This window comes from Canis aureus, chromosome 25, assembly GCF_053574225.1.
Source record: "Canis aureus isolate CA01 chromosome 25, VMU_Caureus_v.1.0, whole genome shotgun sequence".
Lineage (NCBI taxonomy): Eukaryota > Metazoa > Chordata > Mammalia > Carnivora > Canidae > Canis > Canis aureus.
In genome coordinates this window covers 10,745,087-10,763,541 of record NC_135635.1, presented here as the reverse complement: position 1 = coordinate 10,763,541, position 18,455 = coordinate 10,745,087, and the positions used below count along the sequence as shown (strand labels likewise).

The following is an 18,455-nucleotide window of genomic DNA, read 5'->3' as shown; positions in this document are numbered from 1 at the left end:
CAGATGCTCAACTGCTGAGCCACCCAGGGGTCCCCAGATTCCCAAATATTTAAAAACCCACTCACATAAAATGCTATACTCCCTCATGTTTGTTTCTTTTTGTTTTTAATGACTTGAGGAGTAGGGTAGGGGTATGAGAAGATGGGAAAGATGGAGAAGAGGAGCAAAGAGAATACAAAACGATCAAGCAATTCTCAGAGAGAAACCTAATGGCAAAATATATATAAAAGAATCCTCATTCAATATAGCAATCAGATGAATATAAATATTCAAACAATGAAATACTATGCTATTCCCCAGCAGATCAGATTTTTTTTTTTTAATTCATGTGCCATCGAGGATGTGGATACTCTACAATTTTTACACCTGACCAGTGGTAATTTAAGTTGATTTAACTGCTTTGGATAATACTTTGACAATTTCGAGGGAAATTGAAGATGGATGTCTAAAATACATTACTGTTTACAAGGATCTGTTCCTTCCTCTTAGGAGAGAATTTGAAGTCCTCACCCATTTCCCTGTGCCTGGCAATCCTCCTCTGTAGAAAGAGTATATTTCCCTGATCCAATGACTATGATTTGGTCACGTGATTTCATTTGGCTAATTGAATATGAGTATATATTCAATGACATGGGTATCCCTTGTATATACAGAAGCCTGTAAAACCACCTCAAGTTTTTGTCAGCCTCCTGCTATATTCCCTCTGCCATGAGAAGGGTGTATAGCAGACATGAACCATTTCCATTCCAACTGCAACAATCTGAATAAAAAGTTCTCCGAATTTCTAGAGTGGTCATAGGGTTATAAATCTTGTTGGTAAAGAAATATTTTTTTACACGTAAGAAAAATGAAAGCAAAATGCTAACATATCACACAAATAGGTTTATTATTCACATGTATATAAGTTGTAAGATTTTATGAATGAAAACATTTCTAGAAAATGTTACACATTTTGTACTAATGATTGTAACTGGTTTAAGGCACATAGTGCAAAATACTTTATTTCTGATACAGAGATCCCTAAATGTTTATCTAACCACATTGGCACAAAATTGCTTTAGTACCTTATATGGGGGAAAAAATGTTTGGAGAAAAATAAATAATAATAAATGTTTGAGGGGGGAACTTCGTGGGTAAAACTAGTACACTACTATTTACTGGCAAAAATCTATTAGTAGATTCATTTTTTGGTTTACAGAGTAAGTTGCCATAGAAAAATATTGTCTATGATTCTTTTAAAATCATATTATTATATAATACACAAATTATTCACCTGAAAAAATCTCTTACTACCTGAGAATTTGCCCATGAATAGTTAATTTTTATACTATCTTTTATGTTTTGGCTTTGAGAAACCTCAGATGTAGAATAATTTGGACATCTCTAATAAAAATTTTGCACATATAAACATAATTTTGTCTACCAAAATAGGATTTTCAAAATTTCAATAATTCTCACTTCTCTACTTGATTAATAAAATACAGTACATAACTTTGAGAAAATAGATTTTTAAGAGTAAATATATACATATATGAGTTACAGAGACAGAATATAAACATTATAAAAACAATGTATTGCTCTTATAAGTACAATCAAATTAGAGGTAGGTGTTTTAAGTAAAAATTCTACTATAGCATATCTTCTTCTGTTATATCCACAAATTTTCATATTTACTATTTAACCCAAGCATAGATTTTTAATATAAAAGTGTACTGCATTTTTAGGATTTTTTTTTTATTTGAAGCACCATAACCCACAATTTAAAATTAAAGGAAATATAAATCAAGGTATCTAAGCTGTATCAGTAGAAAGTATAATGGCTATGTACTTTTTTGATATGACTATGGGGATTTGCTGTTTACCTGACAGATTCAGTAATGTTCATAGGAGTTTTAAATAAATTCATTTTGCTAGTTTTTACTTGCTCCATTTTAACAAGTAGAATAAACATTCATTGTACAGTACAATACTGAGTAGAGATTTATATGTGCGTTCATAGGCGTAATATAACCACGATCCAGTCCAAGATGTTTGTTAACAGCAACATTATCTTGGTAGAATTCATGCAAATATCTCTGAATATCATACCATAAATTATCATGTCCTTTAAAAGAGTTCCTAATTAGAGTCATATATTTGTTAAGTTTACTTTGAAGGCTTTGGAAAAATTAAGCAGTGATTTGATTCCCTGATGAGCACCCTGAAAGAAAAAAAAAAGGCACAGACATTTTGGACATGGAAATCTCAGGAAGAGAAAAGTAAAGAAATGAGCACCGGTTATTTGCAGATATTCCAGGGAATATCTCCTCATACGTCCCACTTCTGAATGTTCATCCTACTTGAATTGGGAGACCAGTAGTCATGTGAGGAACACACTTTCCACAGAACCCTCCACATCTGCCGTAGACTTTGGTTCCATCCTGAAAATAGGGAAAGGCAGAAATATGGGAGAATCGGACACAAACTGGTATCTTCGTGTATATGCAGAAAAAGCAAATGCTTCGAATTATGTGGCTGAAATCATTAGCCAAAGTTTCCTATAACAATTACATCTGAGGTCAAAGATCATACCATTTCAGGATCAGTTGAAACTGGTGGTCATTGGAATCATATAACCTGAAATTCATATTAGCTCCTTGATGGTTATAAGCCACATTATAATTTAGACAATTCGTCTCAAGCCACATATTGTTCATTGAAGCGTCTATTTGCTTCAGTGAAGTTGTTAAAACCTCTCCCAATTTGCTGTTCAATATTTACATGATTTTATATAAGATTCTCATGGGCTAAATAAGGAATATGCAAACCAGAACTGTACATGAGGCATATTCTCTCTCATTAACCTCAATCTCAGGGAAGCCTTAGAAACACAGCATGAAGAAAAGTATAGAATTTGTGATAAAATAGGGGGGAAACTGGAATGGAAGCAGTAATTATAATTAGAAAAGAAATAAGAAAGGAATTCTTTTTTTTTAAAGAAAAGCAGAGCCCTTCACTGAGGACTAGGTTGACAGAAGCTGTTGAGAAGGGTGTGACAGTTGTTCTCTCTAAACAGTTTTCCATCCTTTGTCCAAAAGTCAAAAGACTGAAGGCATTTTGATAGGATGAGGCAAAACCAGTTTGAGCTCCTATATGAGTTTCTGGAGAAAGTAAGGGTGATTTTTTGGGGGTGGGGTTTCTTTTGAAGGTTTGTTTTGTTTATGATCAAAACAGGGAGGGCAGAGAAGGAAACTTCGAGTTCCTAGAACATTTTGGGATAAAGACTGTTTTGAGATCAGGGGCTTTTGAAGTTGCCTTTTCTTTCAGAAATTTTTTTAGCTCTCAAGAATCTAAGTAAACAGAGAAGATGGGAAAGGTAGTAAAAATTCTCATTTATGTACATCCCTATTACCAAATTATTTACATAAAAACCTAATCTTGATTAAATGTCTTGGCAAATGAAAAGACGTTTGCATTTCCACATGTAAACTCAGGTTCTACCTGTTGCAGCTTTACACCAGGTCACAGGTTTCCGGAAATACTTTCATGTGCAATATTTTTGATTGAGGTAGAAATTCTCAATTGATTAAATAATTAATCTTTAGAATGGAACTTAAATAGAACCACAGGAATGATCATACTAAATATTCATATCTACTGGTGACCTCTTTACAATTAACCAAAAGATATCTAAAAGTTGGGTAAATAAGGTCAAAATATTTCATTGAGCTCTTTACACTGCTCAGAATATACTTTAATTAAATAATTTATTCCCATTATTCCCATTATTTAGGATTAGACCTAAATATGTCAAATGAAAATTTATAGTTGTTTGTTTTATTTTTTTAAAGGTTTTATTTATTTGTTCATGAGAGACAGAGAGGCAGAGACACAGGCAGTGGGACTCCAGGATCAGGACCTGAGCCAAAGGCAGATGCTTAACCACTGAGCCACCCAGGTGTCCCTATAGTTGTTTGTTTTAAAAGCCAATTTCTAGGGGTGCCTGGGTGGCTCAGTGGTTGGGCGTTTTCTGCCTTCGGCTTGGATTGTGATCCTGGGGTCCTGGGATCGAGTCCCACATTGGGCTCCCTGCATGAAGCCTGCTTCTCCCCTTGCCTGTGTCTCTGCCTCTCTCTCTGTGTCTCTCAAGAATAAATAAATAAAATCTTTAAAATAAAATAAAATAAAATAAAATAGCCAATTTCTTACCCGAATGACAGAAATAATTCAAAAAAATTAAATTCTTTGTTAATTAAAACTCAGTTTCATAGTCTTCAGAAATAGAATGTTAGAGACTATGAATATTGGAAAATTGAATTTCATTATAAATAATATTGATACAAGTGTAAAAAATAGTCACTTTTATCAAAAGAAAGAAAAAACACAAAACAGAATGAGCAAGGGCTTTTGATGGTACTGACTGATGAGCAACAGAGGTGAGAACACTTTTATTTTTTTAAGATTTATTTTATTTATTCATGAGAGACACAGAGAGAGAGGCAGAGACGCAGGCAGAGGGAGAAGCAGGCTCCATGCAGGGAGCCTGATGTGGGACTTGAACCCTGGGACTCCAGGATCATGCCCTTCCTGAACCAAAGGCAGACGCTCAACCACTGAGCCAGGTGTCCCGAGGTGAGAACACTTATAAAATAGATCCTGATTTACTATAGATAGAGTCATGCTATCTGAGACATGGTAACTGTACATAACAGGAGCCATCTCATAAAGTATATTTGCCAGTACGCTACACCAGCAAAATTAAATGTGTTCTATCTGTAATACATATGCTATAGGTAAAAGCTAAGTACGATGTTATTTGGATAAAGGCGGAGGAAAATATTCATACAACCACATAAATAGTCCTAATTCTTATAGTAACTATAAAGAGGTGTTAGATGAAAAATGGCTCTAACACCACCCCCATCACTAAATCAAAGCTGTGAGGCAAATAAACCAAAAACCTACTCCTCAACTTTGAAATATTAAACCTACCAAATCTTTAATAATTAAAATATAGCTAACAGCAGTACTTCGTTTTGAAGTACATACATTTCAATTCATTAGGCCCAAATTTGAGCCTTGGTATTTGATATTTCAGGTTCAGATATCTGTAGCCTATACATGAATTTATATACATATAAAACCATATATGTACCTTAATAAAAATGAACCCACTTTCATTATTTCATTAATATTATGCCCCATTATATGTAATATGCCTCATCTATGCGATAATTCATTAGTCATTAACTTTATGACTCTACAATGAAAGTAAAGGACCTTTAATTCTAGTTCACAGCACTTAAGTATTTCAAACCAGTATTTGGGTCCAGCAGGACTTACTTGTGATCTGTGTATGATGACAGAGGCATAATTGCCCTGAGCAAGCCATTTTGCTGTGCTGGATATCTTCATCCCCGTTCCTGCCAAGTTAATGCTGAACTGCCCCTAGATCATAAACAAAACAAAATAGATGAAATTCATAAAATATTTAAGAATGCTCTTTAATAGAACACCTGAATTTCATTTATATAAGAAAGGTCTCAAATTGCTTTTCAAGGGTCTTCCTTTAAAAAATGAAAGGATATTTTTTTTTTGAGAGAGAGAGGAAGAGAGAGACAGAAACAATGCACACACAAGACAGGGGCAGAGGGAGAGGGAGGATCTTAAGCAGGCTCCATACCCAGCACTGAACTCGAGGAGGGGCTCCATCTCCTGGCCCTGAGATTATGACCTGAGCTGAAAACAGGAGTCTGATGCTTAGCCTATTGAGCCACCCAGGTGCTCCAAAATGAAAGAATATTGATACAACTTTAAGGGAAATGAACCAGCTAAAGTTTTTTTTTTTTTAATTGATTGAAAAAAAAAAAAAAAAGGGACGCCTGGGTGGTTCAGTGGTTCAGCACCTGCCTTTGGCCCAGGGTGTGATCCTGGAGTCCCAGGGTCAGGTCCTACATCAGGCTTCCAGCATGGAGCCTGCTTCTCCCTCTGTCTCTCTCTCTCTCTCTCTGTGTCTCTCATGAATAAATAAATAAAATATTTTTAAAAATAAAAAAAAATTAAAAATTGATTGCAAATAAGTCTTCTCAATACAAGACATGTGAATCAACACCATTAATGTTATTTGTGCAAAAGTAACTCTGTCCAACCCTAGGATTCTAAGACTTGACAACTAGAGCTAATGCTCCCATAGCAATGGGAAAGTCAGTCCTCACAGAAGGTGTGTTCATTAGGGATTAAGCAAGACTTTAAAATTTCTCCAATTTCTATTTTTTACCTCTTCTTTCTAACTTCCTTGATAAATTATACTTATGTAATATATTTTCTAGAACCTCCCCTTAATGTGCTCTTCTCTGTTGCCATAAAAATATCACTTCTTAACCCCCCACACAAAAGTACGGAATGTAATATTATTGCCTCAGGTATACAGCCTTTTAAAAGTGCCCAGAATTGTATGTGGGATGTGTGATGCCACATGATTTACACACGTGGTGTGTGAGCCCCCTAGTGGCTTTATGATCTAATTCTTTTCAAGACACGAGAATCATTTTCATGTCAAAATATTTCAGACTATCTCTTTTAAAAAAATTAAACCTTAACTATATGTTAATTTAAAAATGTGTGACTAAAATGGGTAAAATTTTGGCACATTTACATGATTTTTCAGTACAAAAGTACACATTGAAAAATAGAATTAATTAATCCTAATTAAGACTATTGTCAGTGTTCAAATACACATAGATTCAGAGTGATAATCTTAGATCACATCACTATATCCCATAGTCTATATCCCATATCCATAGTATATCCCACATCACTATATCCCTCATGAATCTTGAGCAGGACTATGATAAAATATTAGGGGTTACATTATGTGAATGAAAAAGTTATCTCATCATAAAAGCAAAAGTGAAGTAGATTTCAAATATATTTATAATGTAAATTATTACTATTGCTAAAGTAATTATATATCAATTTAGTTTATTGCTAAGAAGTCTGTTATTTCTTAATTAAAATAAAAGCAAATTCAAATATATTTATAATACAATTTTAATAAATTTCTCTTTAAGAGAAACAATGTTTAGATAAACACCAAAAGAAAATTTCTTATTCTATACCATATTTAGTTATGAGTTTAGAATATGACCTACACGTTTCATTGCTGTATTCTCATAGCCCAGAATAGGGTTTGGGTACTCACTTTTTTTGAATGAATTAAGTGCAGCATTACAAATATTAAATTTTAGCATTACATACACATAAGTAGACAAATACACCTCTAAACCTTTCACATGCCATGATAATGAGTGACATTAACACTACACACATTGATATTTTATATTGGTAAATACTTGAAAAATAACTAATTCTAACTACTTCTCTAATATTTGATACTTAGTCAACCTGATACAAGTTTTGCATTGAATATCATCATTATTAACTCATACTAGGTTTTTCACCAAATGAAGTCGCTTTAAAATAGAAATATATTCTGTGATGTAGATTTCCTTGACCTGCCACTTATTGAACACCCAAGTGGAGCCATACAGTGTTTTCATAATCTAAATTCTATACTTTCATTAATTCTTTGCCTCTCTCCTCAGGATTGCTTTGGAAGCATTCAAATGTGTGTGCACTGGAAGTGAAAGGGGAAAAAATCTGACTAGTGAGAGACTTAGATGGTCGTTAACACAATTGGTTGGACCCAAATGGAGCCGTACAGTGTTTTCAGACCTAAATTCTATACTTTCATAATTCTTTGCCTCTCTCCTCAGGATTGCTTTGGAAGCATTCAAATGTGTATGCACTGGAAGTAAAAGGGAAAAAAATCTGAATAGTGAGAGACTTAGATGGTCGTTAACACAATTGGTTGGACTAAAAATTATCTGTTGCTCCATTTCTCCAGAATAATTTCCATGAGCTTTGCTTATGTCCTTAGTCGTCATTAAAAAGCAACATAATACAATCTCAAAGAAATGGTAAAATGATTCATCTGAAATTTGAGGTAGTATTGATAGACATAAAAATACATTTCACTTACTCGTTCAAAATTAACTGAGTGACAGACATGGTGTCAACTACTGTGGCACTACAAAGACAGATCTCACTCTAAATACTTTAAGTGAAGAACAGATTGGTAGTTGTTGGGGGGTTCAGGGGGATTAGGTCCTCACCCATGGTCAAAAGATTTAAACTTCCAGTTATAAGATAAATTCTGGGAATGCAATGTGCAGCCAGGTGATTATAGTTAAAATACTACTCTGTGTATTTGAAAGTTGCTAAGAGTATAGATCTTAAAAGTTCTCACCCCAAGAAAAAAAATTTGTAATTATGTGGGGTTATGGATGTGTTTTTTTTTTTTTGATGGATGTTAATTACACTTTCTGTGGTGATCATTTTGCAATACATACATAAACTACTGATTATCTTGCATACCTTACACTAACTCAATGTTATAATGATAATTATATTTCACTAAAACTGGGGGAAAATAAATAAAAAATATATATATATATATATACACACATACACATATATATAAATGTTCATTTATATGGACATACTTTATGTCCATATAACATAAAAAGGTACTGGTACATTCCTATAAAACTTCAGAAGTAATAAATGATTGAATACATTATTTCAGTTCTATATATCCTTTAAGATTAAAATGCAAACCACCTTAAAACCTAATCTTTAACTTAAAATTACTTCAATGTAGCTAATAAAAGTTTATTTTTTTAAAAGTAGTATGAGGTTTACCACCTCTTCTACTCTCAACATTTTTTAAGACTAGGCAAAAACATAAGAAGTAAAATTCTAATAGCAAAATCACAAGTGGAAGGTGATTCAAAGATCCAATAATTCAACAAATTACTCCTTGAGTAATTTACTGCATCAAAAAAAAAAAAGATATGAGAAGAACCATAGACATAGATACAAGTTCTTTTTTTCTTTTAAATACAAGTTCTAATGTTCTACTTCTCTTTTTGACTGGTTCATGTGTACTCATTACATCATCATACTTTCATAATTTTAGAACATGTTGTACATATTTTATTATGAATGGGATCTATAATCTAATGCAATTCCAATAAAATTCCATTGGAGTTTTTGTAGCTCTAGAGAAGTGATTTTTTAAAAGATTTTATTTTATTTTGTTTATTTATATATTTATTTATTAGAGAGAGAGAAGGGGAGAAAGAGAATAAGCAGGGAGAGTGACAGGCAGAGGGAGAGCGAGAAGCAGACTCCTCACTAAGCAGAGAGCCCAATGACATACGACATATGGGGCTTAATCCCAGGACCCTGGGGATCATGACCTGAGCCAACTGAGCCACCCAGGCACCCCTAGAGAACTGATTTTAAAATTTATATGAAAAGACAAAATAGTTAATACCATTTTTAAAAAGAATAACCTTGAGGAGCCCACACTACCTTATTTTAATGCTCATTGTAAAGCTTTCATTACCAAGACACTACTGTAAAAGATAAGTAGATCAATGGAACAGAATAGTCCAGAAATACACCCACATAAATATGTCCACTTGGCTTCTGACAAAGATGGAAAGGTAATTAAATGGAGAAAATACTGTCTTTTCAACAAATGGTATTTGGACAACTGGATGTCTACATGTAAACACCATCAGATTTCACACAAAATTAATTCAAAATCAATCATACGTCTAGGTGTAAAACTATAAAACTATACAAATTTTTGAAGGAAATGAGAAAATCTTGGTAACTTAGAGTTAGTCAAAGACTTCTTCAATATGAAACTAAATACACAACCCATATAGGAAAAAATAATAAAATTTGATTTCATTAACATTTAAAATTTTTGCTGTGTGAAAGACACTTAAAAGAAAGATAGAGTTCAGACCAGGAAAAATATTTGCAAATGCCATATGTAACAAAGGACTTGCATCTATGATATGTAAAGGACTCTTAAAACTGAACAGTAGGAAATGAACAATCCAGTTTTTAAAATGGGCAAATGACTCGAACATACACTTCACCAAAGTGGATATGCAGATAACCAATAAACAGATGAAAGTTACTTAACATCTTTAACCATTAGTAAAATGCAAATTAAAACCACAGTGAAATTCCATAGGATATGGCGGGGGGGGGGGGGGGAGGGCAAAAAACTTGACATTACTAAGTGCTGATAGGGAAGCAAAGCAACTAGAACTTTAATTTTCACTAGTGGGAATACAAAATAGTATAGCTATTCTATAAATCAGTTTGGTATTTCTTATAAATTAAATATACACATACTATAGGACCCTATAATTCCATTCATAGGGTATTTATCTCAGAAAAATGAAAATATATGTTTACACAAACACCTGTACACAAATGTGCATATCAGCTCTATTCATAATCTTCCCAGACTATAATCAACCCATATTCTTCCAATGGATGAATAGGACAACTGTGTAGCATTGGTATGATGGGATAATATTCTTAGCAATAAAAAAGGAACAAATTACTGACACATGCAACAACACAGGTGAATCTCAAAGGCATTATGCTGAGTGAAGAAAGTCAATCTTAAAAGGTTATATACTATATGACTCCATTTATATAACATTTGTATGACATTCCAGAAAAGGCAAACCCATGGCAACAGAAAAGAGATCAGTGTTTACCAGGAGTTAGGTCCAAGGGAGAAATTGACTTCAGGAAAGGAATGTGATGGAACTGTCCTATACACTAATTATGATGGTGGTAAGATGAATCTGTCCATACGTTAAAACTGCATATTAAAAAAGGTAATTTTCTGTATGTTACAAACTTTTTAAATGTGAATGGGTATAACATTTATTTAAAGAATAAAATTTTCAATTCACTTGCAAACAAAACCCAACAACATGTTATATGCAAGAGCTACTTAACATGATTCATAAAGGCTAAAATTAAAAAGATAAGCAAAAAAAAATATACCAGGAAAATGATCATAAAAAAAGAAGGGCAGCAATCCTCAGGGACAAAGTAGAATTCATGTCTCAAATGAGGAAAACATGACCAATAAGTACTAGAAACCATAATCTACAATGAAGAAATAACACATAAATATCATGAATTGAATAACACAGCAACTTTTATGAAGCAAAATGACAGGAGATGCAAGTAGACATTGATATGTAGAGACCCTCAATAGGAAATTTTAATATACCACTTTTAGTAACAAGGCAGACCAAAGAGGCAAAAATAAAGAGAGAGATAATCTAAACAATATAATCAAAAAGGTAGACCTTATGGATATATATCAAAGTCTATGTCCTTGTAGTAAAAAAAAATACATGTTCAAAATATTTAACTGGCCCTGAATATTCAAAATAGATGCTGGCCATGATCTATTGACGTTGGCTCAATGTGGTTATTTCTCTTGCTCTTATGTGATCAGTATTAATTACAAAAGAGCTGAAGATATACGCATTAGGTTTTATTGTCAAATTTTTGTGGCTTTTTGAAAAGTACCAAACATTTTACTTTACTTCACTTTTGATATATGTATTCTAAAGTCATCACACTCCTTAATTTCATCTTATATTGCAATGTGGCAAGGTTTATTTTCCCTAAAGAGTGCCATATGTATCCATTCTCTTTTTAGCATTCATGTCCCAGAGTGCCCTGTCATATGCAAACACAGAGGATGTGGTTTTGATGAATCCCAAACAAAATAACTTCTTTCTGTGACATCAAACATCTGGAGAGTATTCATGCAAATGTTGTATAACTTAACACAGAATCTGGTTTATATATTTGACAGAATATCTCTAGGAACACAGGACATTTTGTATTTTTGGTAACAGAAACCTCAGTCAGTTGAATAGAGAATGAATATAGATAGGCAAAGTTTCTATCGACAGCACATACCTAATCTATGCCCAAAAACATCTAATTTTGGAAATAAAACTTTGCATTCCAGAAATGTCTGGAGAATTACATGAGGGAGTCATCTCACCTTGATGAGCAGAGAGGAATATTTTTATTACTGTACTGGTTCTGCCTCTGATTTTCTCAAGGTTCTTGGGCAGGTTATTAATATAGTTTGTTCTCTCAACTATAAAGAGAAAATCTTGAGATACTACAGGGGACAAAAAGAGGCTACGTTGAAATTGAATAAAAGGAGTTAGAAATTAATGGAAATAGCTATATTACCATTTGAAAATCTGATTGTGCTAACACCTCTTATTCAGGTTCCATGCTCATCAAGAAATATTCTGTTTATACTAATTAGCTTAATGTTATTTCCCATTAGGAAAGTTAAATGAGATAAAAATTTTGATTCCACTTGACAGTTATACAATTTACTTGATATCAGCCCTCTTAGGAATTTTGTTGATGTCTTATTGACCAGACCTCAGAGAGTCACATTCTGGGAAGTAGATCAATCATCTGATAGGTCAATATGAATGAAGTAGGAAAGGAGAAGAATGAACATAGATAAAGCTAACCAGCTTCAAAGAAATGAATGAGAGCATGAGCCTCCTCTGCCAAGCTTTCTACCTTTAAAAATATAGCAAAGAGAGGAAACACTTCTAGCATGACAACCTGAGGAGTCCTGTGGCCTCACTCTCCAGCAAAACCATCATAAATTTTGTATAACTAATTTTATAAAAATTATGAAATATAACATCTGTTTAAGGTCTCTGAAAATTATACTAAGGTTAAACAACAAGTGGAAAAAATTAATTCACAAAAATCTGTATCTAGGTAAGGACAAACATCTGTGACATTTGAACCATGACTTGCCCTTTCCTCCTCCTACCTCAGCAAAATGACAGTTTTACTCTTGATGGGAACATTAAGACTATATGTCTTCAGCTCCTTGTTAGGATTAAGTTTTCTCCCTAGGAGGGGCAAACCACCAGCAATTCTCATCTGACCCATCTCTGCACCACAGAAGCTCCATTATAGGCAAGGGTGGCCGAAGGTCTGAAGCTCCTGTCTATCACTCAGTTCCTACTCATAGAACAGAAGATCTACTCCAGGCACCCTAGGCTAAGAACACAAGGCTCAAATCACCCTCATTCAAAATTAATAGTAGGGCAGAGGTTCTATGCTGAGATGGGCAAGCCAAAAAGACCAGCAGCTACAGCTATTGCTCAGCATCCTGCTTAAAAAACTGGGATTGTTACTCTGAGAAGTTGTCCTATCCCTAGATCCACAGAATTGGTACAATGTTTCCTCCTTAGGAGAGTCAAGATATAAGGACAAAAAGTTCCATAGCATTTTTTAAGGAGTATGAGCTTACTTGAGAGAGAACACGGGAGAATTTCAAGTCTAAAAATGCTACTGAAAACAAGACTTTCATGGTGTTCATCTAAGAGGAGGATGGTGATAGCTCAATGAGAGCAACAAGCAAAATGGTAGATCAAATTGGAGTTTAAGAGAGAGAACCAAGCAAAGAGGCAGCTAAGAATGCTCCTTTTGAGGTCTGACTTGATCTCAAAGCCTGACCCATAATACCACCCTGGCCAAAGGGCTTAAGTTTAGTTGGATCAGACCATGGAGTAATTTACTCCTCCAGGATGTAACTGAAAGAATAGAGCAATCATCTAGCAATTAGTGGAGGCTAAGAGCTGAGTATGGTATCAGCAGATCAGACCAGTTTAAAAACTTAATGGGAGTCAAGAAAGAGACAGAGATCCCAGCTAAAAATACTATCATTCCAGGAGGATCAGAGTAACTATACATGTCCAAGGCTATGCCTTCCAAGGAATGACATCTATGACTATCCACTACAGGGAAAAGAGATGTCACTGAAATAGTCCATCCAAAAAGCTGAGAAATAAGTAAGGAAGCAAACAATGTCCTAAAATAGAGGAGAGATTAATGCCCACAGTTACTTAAATACATTACCTAAAATGCCCAGTTTTCAACAAAAAACTGAGATATGTGAAGAAATTGGAAAAGATGACTCATATTCAGGAGAGAAGGGCAATAGAAACTGCCTTTGAGAGGTTTCAGATGTCTGGCTGAGCAGATAAAGACTTCAAAGCAGCTCTTATAAATATGTTCAAAGAGCTAAAGAAAACCACGTTTTAAAGAAAGGTATGATAATGTCTCATCAAACAGAGAATATCTATACAAAGACAGAAGTTACATTTAGAAAAAGAGCAAAAGGACAATTCTGGAGTTGAAATGTACAAAAACCAAAGATAAAAGCTTCACGAGATGGGCTCAAACAGTAGATTGAAGCAGGCAGAAGAAAGAATTGAACAGATATCAACAGTGAATCTGAAGAAAGAAAAAAGAATTAAAAAAAATAAAGAGAGCCTCAGAGATACAAGGGTACACCATTAAATGCACCAACATATGCATAATGGGAGTACCAGAAGGAAAGGAGAAAGGAGAAGAAATTATGTTTGAATAAATAATGTCTGAAAAAATTTCAAATTTGGTAAAATGCATTAACCTATACATCCAAGAAGCTCAATAGATTCCAAGTTTGGTAGATACATAGAGATCTACATCTAAATATGTGATACGAAAGTTGATGAAAGTCAAAGACAAAGAAAATCTGAAAACCATCAGGAGATAAATTACCTCATACATAAGAACCCCAAAAAGATAAATAGCTGACTTCCATGTTTTTATCTAGAAGCCAGAATAGAGTGGGATGACATATTTAAAGTGCTGAAATATAAAAACTGTAAGTTGAAAATTTTATAACAAGCAAATCAATCTTTCAAGAATGAAGACATTTCCAGATAAACAAAACAGAGAGGATTTTTCACTAGTAGACCTGTTTCAGGAGACATGCTAAAGGAAGTTCTTCAAGCTGAAACGAATACCAGACATTAATGCAAAACAACCAAAGAACCTTGGTAATGGTAATTGTGTAGTAATGGTAATTGTGCAAGCCACTGTAATTGCACATTTCTTTTCCTTTCTTCCCTTACTTATTTTAAAACAATTGTACAAACTAATAATATGATCATATCATTGACCTATAATGTACAGAAATTTAATATATTTGATAACAATGACAAAAATGAGGCAAGTGGAAGCAAAGCTGTTTGGGAATAAGGAAATGACACCAGCTTATAGCTCAAATCCACAGGAAGAAAAGAAGAAAACTAGAAATGCTAAATATAAAGGCTCACGTAAAAATCTCTGTGAATATGTAATTCCTATCATTACTTCTCTCATATTCTCTGAAAAACATAAATTTGTATAAAGTTATTATAAAAAGGTATTGCCAGTTTATTACATACATAGATTGTATAACAAATATAACACCACAAAAGGGAAGAGCACATAAAGGAGTAATGTTTTTATATTTCACTGAAATTAGGTAGTATAAATCTGAAGTTGATACTGATGTGTATCATAAACTCTTAAATAGCAACTAAGAAAGAAATTTTAAAAATGTGAAAAAATTATTACGGAAATGAAAATGTTACATTCAATAAATTCAATTGATAAAAAAGAAAGCAGTAATGAAGGACTGGAGGAAAAAAACAACATAAGACATATAGAAAACAATAAGTAAAATGGCAAATATAAATCCAGAAATATCAATATCATTAAACAATTCAAATCAAAGGCACAGATTCAATAAAGTGCTCTGTATAGGAGACACTCTTAAGATCCAAAGATATAAATAGGTTAAAAGTAAATGGGATAAAATTATATATCATGCACTATCTGTGAACTGAGGGGCCATTCTAATGCCAGATAAATTAGGCCTTTAAAACAAACAAAAATGCTACTTCAGATAAAGAAGAATATTTTATAATGATAAGAGTATCAATATATCAGGAAATTATGACGAATTATAATCATAATCATATACAAAAAGGCAAAGTAAACTAACCAAATACAAAGTAAATGAAACAATAAGATTAAAGTAAGAAATAGACAATTCAATAATAATAATTGCAAACTTTTAGTGAATAGAACAGCTAGGCAGAAGGTCCACAAGGTAATGGAAAAGTTGAACCATACTTCAAACCAACTAGGCCTGACAAACATCTATAGAATATTTCACTGACAACAGAATACACATTCTTTCCAAGCACATATTGAACATTTTCCAGAATAGCCATATGCTATGTCATAAAACAAGACTCAATGCATTTAAGAGGTATTAAGAATATACAAAGTGTATTTTCCAATCACAGTGGAAAAAACTCAATAAGAGAAGGAAATTTGGGAAATTCACAAATATGTGGGCGTCAAACACTACACACTTAAAGAACCAATGAGTCATTGAAGACCTCACACATGATAATGGAAAATACTTTAAGATGAAAATGAACACACCACATACCAAAACTCATAGAATGCAGCAAAATAAACACATAAAGGGAAATTTAAATCTGGAAATGCTTACATTAAAAGAGAAAAAAGATATATCAAAAACCTAATTTTCCACCTTAAAACACTGGAAAAAGAGCAAATTAAAGCAAGCAGAAATATAGAAATAATAAAGAAATAGTCTGAAAATTGATTAAATAAATAAAAAATAGAGAAAATCAATAAAATCAAGTGTTGTTCTCTTTGTTCCTACAAACATCAAACCTACAAACCTATCAAAACTAAAGCAGGAAGAAATAGTATATTCGAACAGACCAATTACCAGCAATAAAGTGGAATTAATAATCAAAAAACTCCCCAAAAACAAAAGTGCAGGATTAGATAGCTTCACAGGTAAATTCTACCAAATATTTAAAGAGTTAAAAAGTATTCTCCTCAAACTGTTAAAAAAAATACAAGAGAAAGGAAAGCTTCCAAGCTTATTCTATGATGGCGATATCATTCTGATACAAAAACCAGATAAAGACACCACAAATAAAAGAAGTATAGGCCAGTATCTCTGATGAACATAGATGCAAAAATCCTCAACCAAACACTAGCAGACTGAATTCAACAATACATTAAAAAAATCATTCGCGATGATCAAATGGGATTTATTCCTGGGATGTAATGGTGGTTCAATATCCATAAAACAAATATGATACATCACATCAACAAGAGAAAGGATAAAAACAATATGATTATTTCAATAGATGCATAAAAGCATTTGACAAAGTACCACATCCATTCATGTTAAAAAAGAAAACCCTCTGCAAAGCAAGTATAGTGGGAACATTCTTGAATATAATAAAGACCTTACATTAAAAATTCATAGCCAATATTATACTTAACAGTGAAAAACTGAGAGCTTTCCCCCTAAAACCAGGAACAAGACAAGGATGTCCACTCTCACCACTTTTATTCAATATAGCACTGGAAGTCCTAGCCACAGCACTCAGATAACAAAAAGAAATAAGCATCCAAATTGATAAGGAAGAAGTAAAGCTCTCACTATTTACAGATGATATGAGATTGAATATAGAAACCCTAAATACTCCACCAAAAAACTACTAGAACTGATAAATGGGTTCAACGTACAGAAACTTGTTACATTCCCACATACTAATAATGAAGCAGCAAAAAGTGAAATTAAGAAAACAATCCCAATTATAATTATACCAAAAAGAATTTAAAAATCTAGGAATGAACTAAACCAAAGAAGTAAAAGACGTATACTCTGAAAACTATAAAACATTGATGAAAGAAATTGAAGACAATACAAAAAATGGACAGATATTCCATGCTCAAGGACTGGGAGAAGAAATATTGTATAAATGTCATACTACCTGAAACAATCCATAGATTGGGCAGCCCAGGTGGCTCAGTGGTTTGGTGCTGCCTTTGGCCCAGGGCCTGATCCTGGGGACCCACGTCGGGCTCCCTGCATGGAGCCTGCTTCTCCCTCTGCCTCTCAGAGAGAAACCTCTCTGTGTCTCTCATGAATGAGTGAATAAAATCTTTTTAAAAAATAAAACAATTGCTATCAAAACACCAACAGTATTTTTCACAGAACTAGAACAAACCTAAAATTTGTATGGAATCACAAAAGATTTTGAACAACCAAGTGATCTTGAAAAGAGTAACAAAACTGGAGGTATCACAATTCCGACTTCACATTGTATTATAAACTGTAGCGATCAAAATAGTATGGTACTAACACAAAAATAGATGCATAGATCAATGGAATAGAATAGAAAACCTCAGAAATAAACCCAAGATTATACATTCAATTAATTTTTGACAGAGGAGGAATGACTATGTAATGGGAAAAAGACAGTCTTTTCAACAACTGGTGTTGGGGAAACTGGACAGCTACATGCAAAAGAATGAAGCTGGGCCATTTTCTTGCACCATACACAAAAATAAACTCAAAATGGATTAAATACCTAAATGTGAGACCTGAAACCATAAAAATTCTGGAAGAGAGCCTAGGCAGTATTTTCTCTGACACTGGCCATAGCAACATTTTTCTAGATATGTCTCCTGAGGCAAGAGAAACAAAAGCTAACAAACTATTGGGACTACATCAAAATAAAAAGCTTCCGCACAGCAAAGGAAACAATCAACAAAACTAAAAGGAAACCTACTGAATGGGAGAA

General features: G+C 33.4%; 1 protein-coding gene across 4 annotated transcripts in view; it reads right to left on the bottom strand.

Moving 5' to 3' along the window:
• Positions 1 to 869: 869 nt before the first annotated feature.
• Positions 870 to 18,455, bottom strand: part of ADAMTS20 (ADAM metallopeptidase with thrombospondin type 1 motif 20) — a 163,041-nt gene continuing 145,455 nt past the window's right edge. For all 4 annotated transcript variants that reach the window (XM_077870395.1, XM_077870392.1, XM_077870394.1 and 1 more), the window contains 3 exons: positions 5,323 to 5,427; positions 2,340 to 2,420; positions 870 to 2,200 (listed from right to left, as the gene is read on the bottom strand). In XM_077870395.1, the coding sequence (XP_077726521.1) occupies positions 2,129 to 2,200; positions 2,340 to 2,420; positions 5,323 to 5,427 (258 nt within the window). In that variant the 3' untranslated portion in view covers positions 870 to 2,128. The remainder of the gene's footprint in view (positions 2,201 to 2,339; positions 2,421 to 5,322; positions 5,428 to 18,455) is intronic.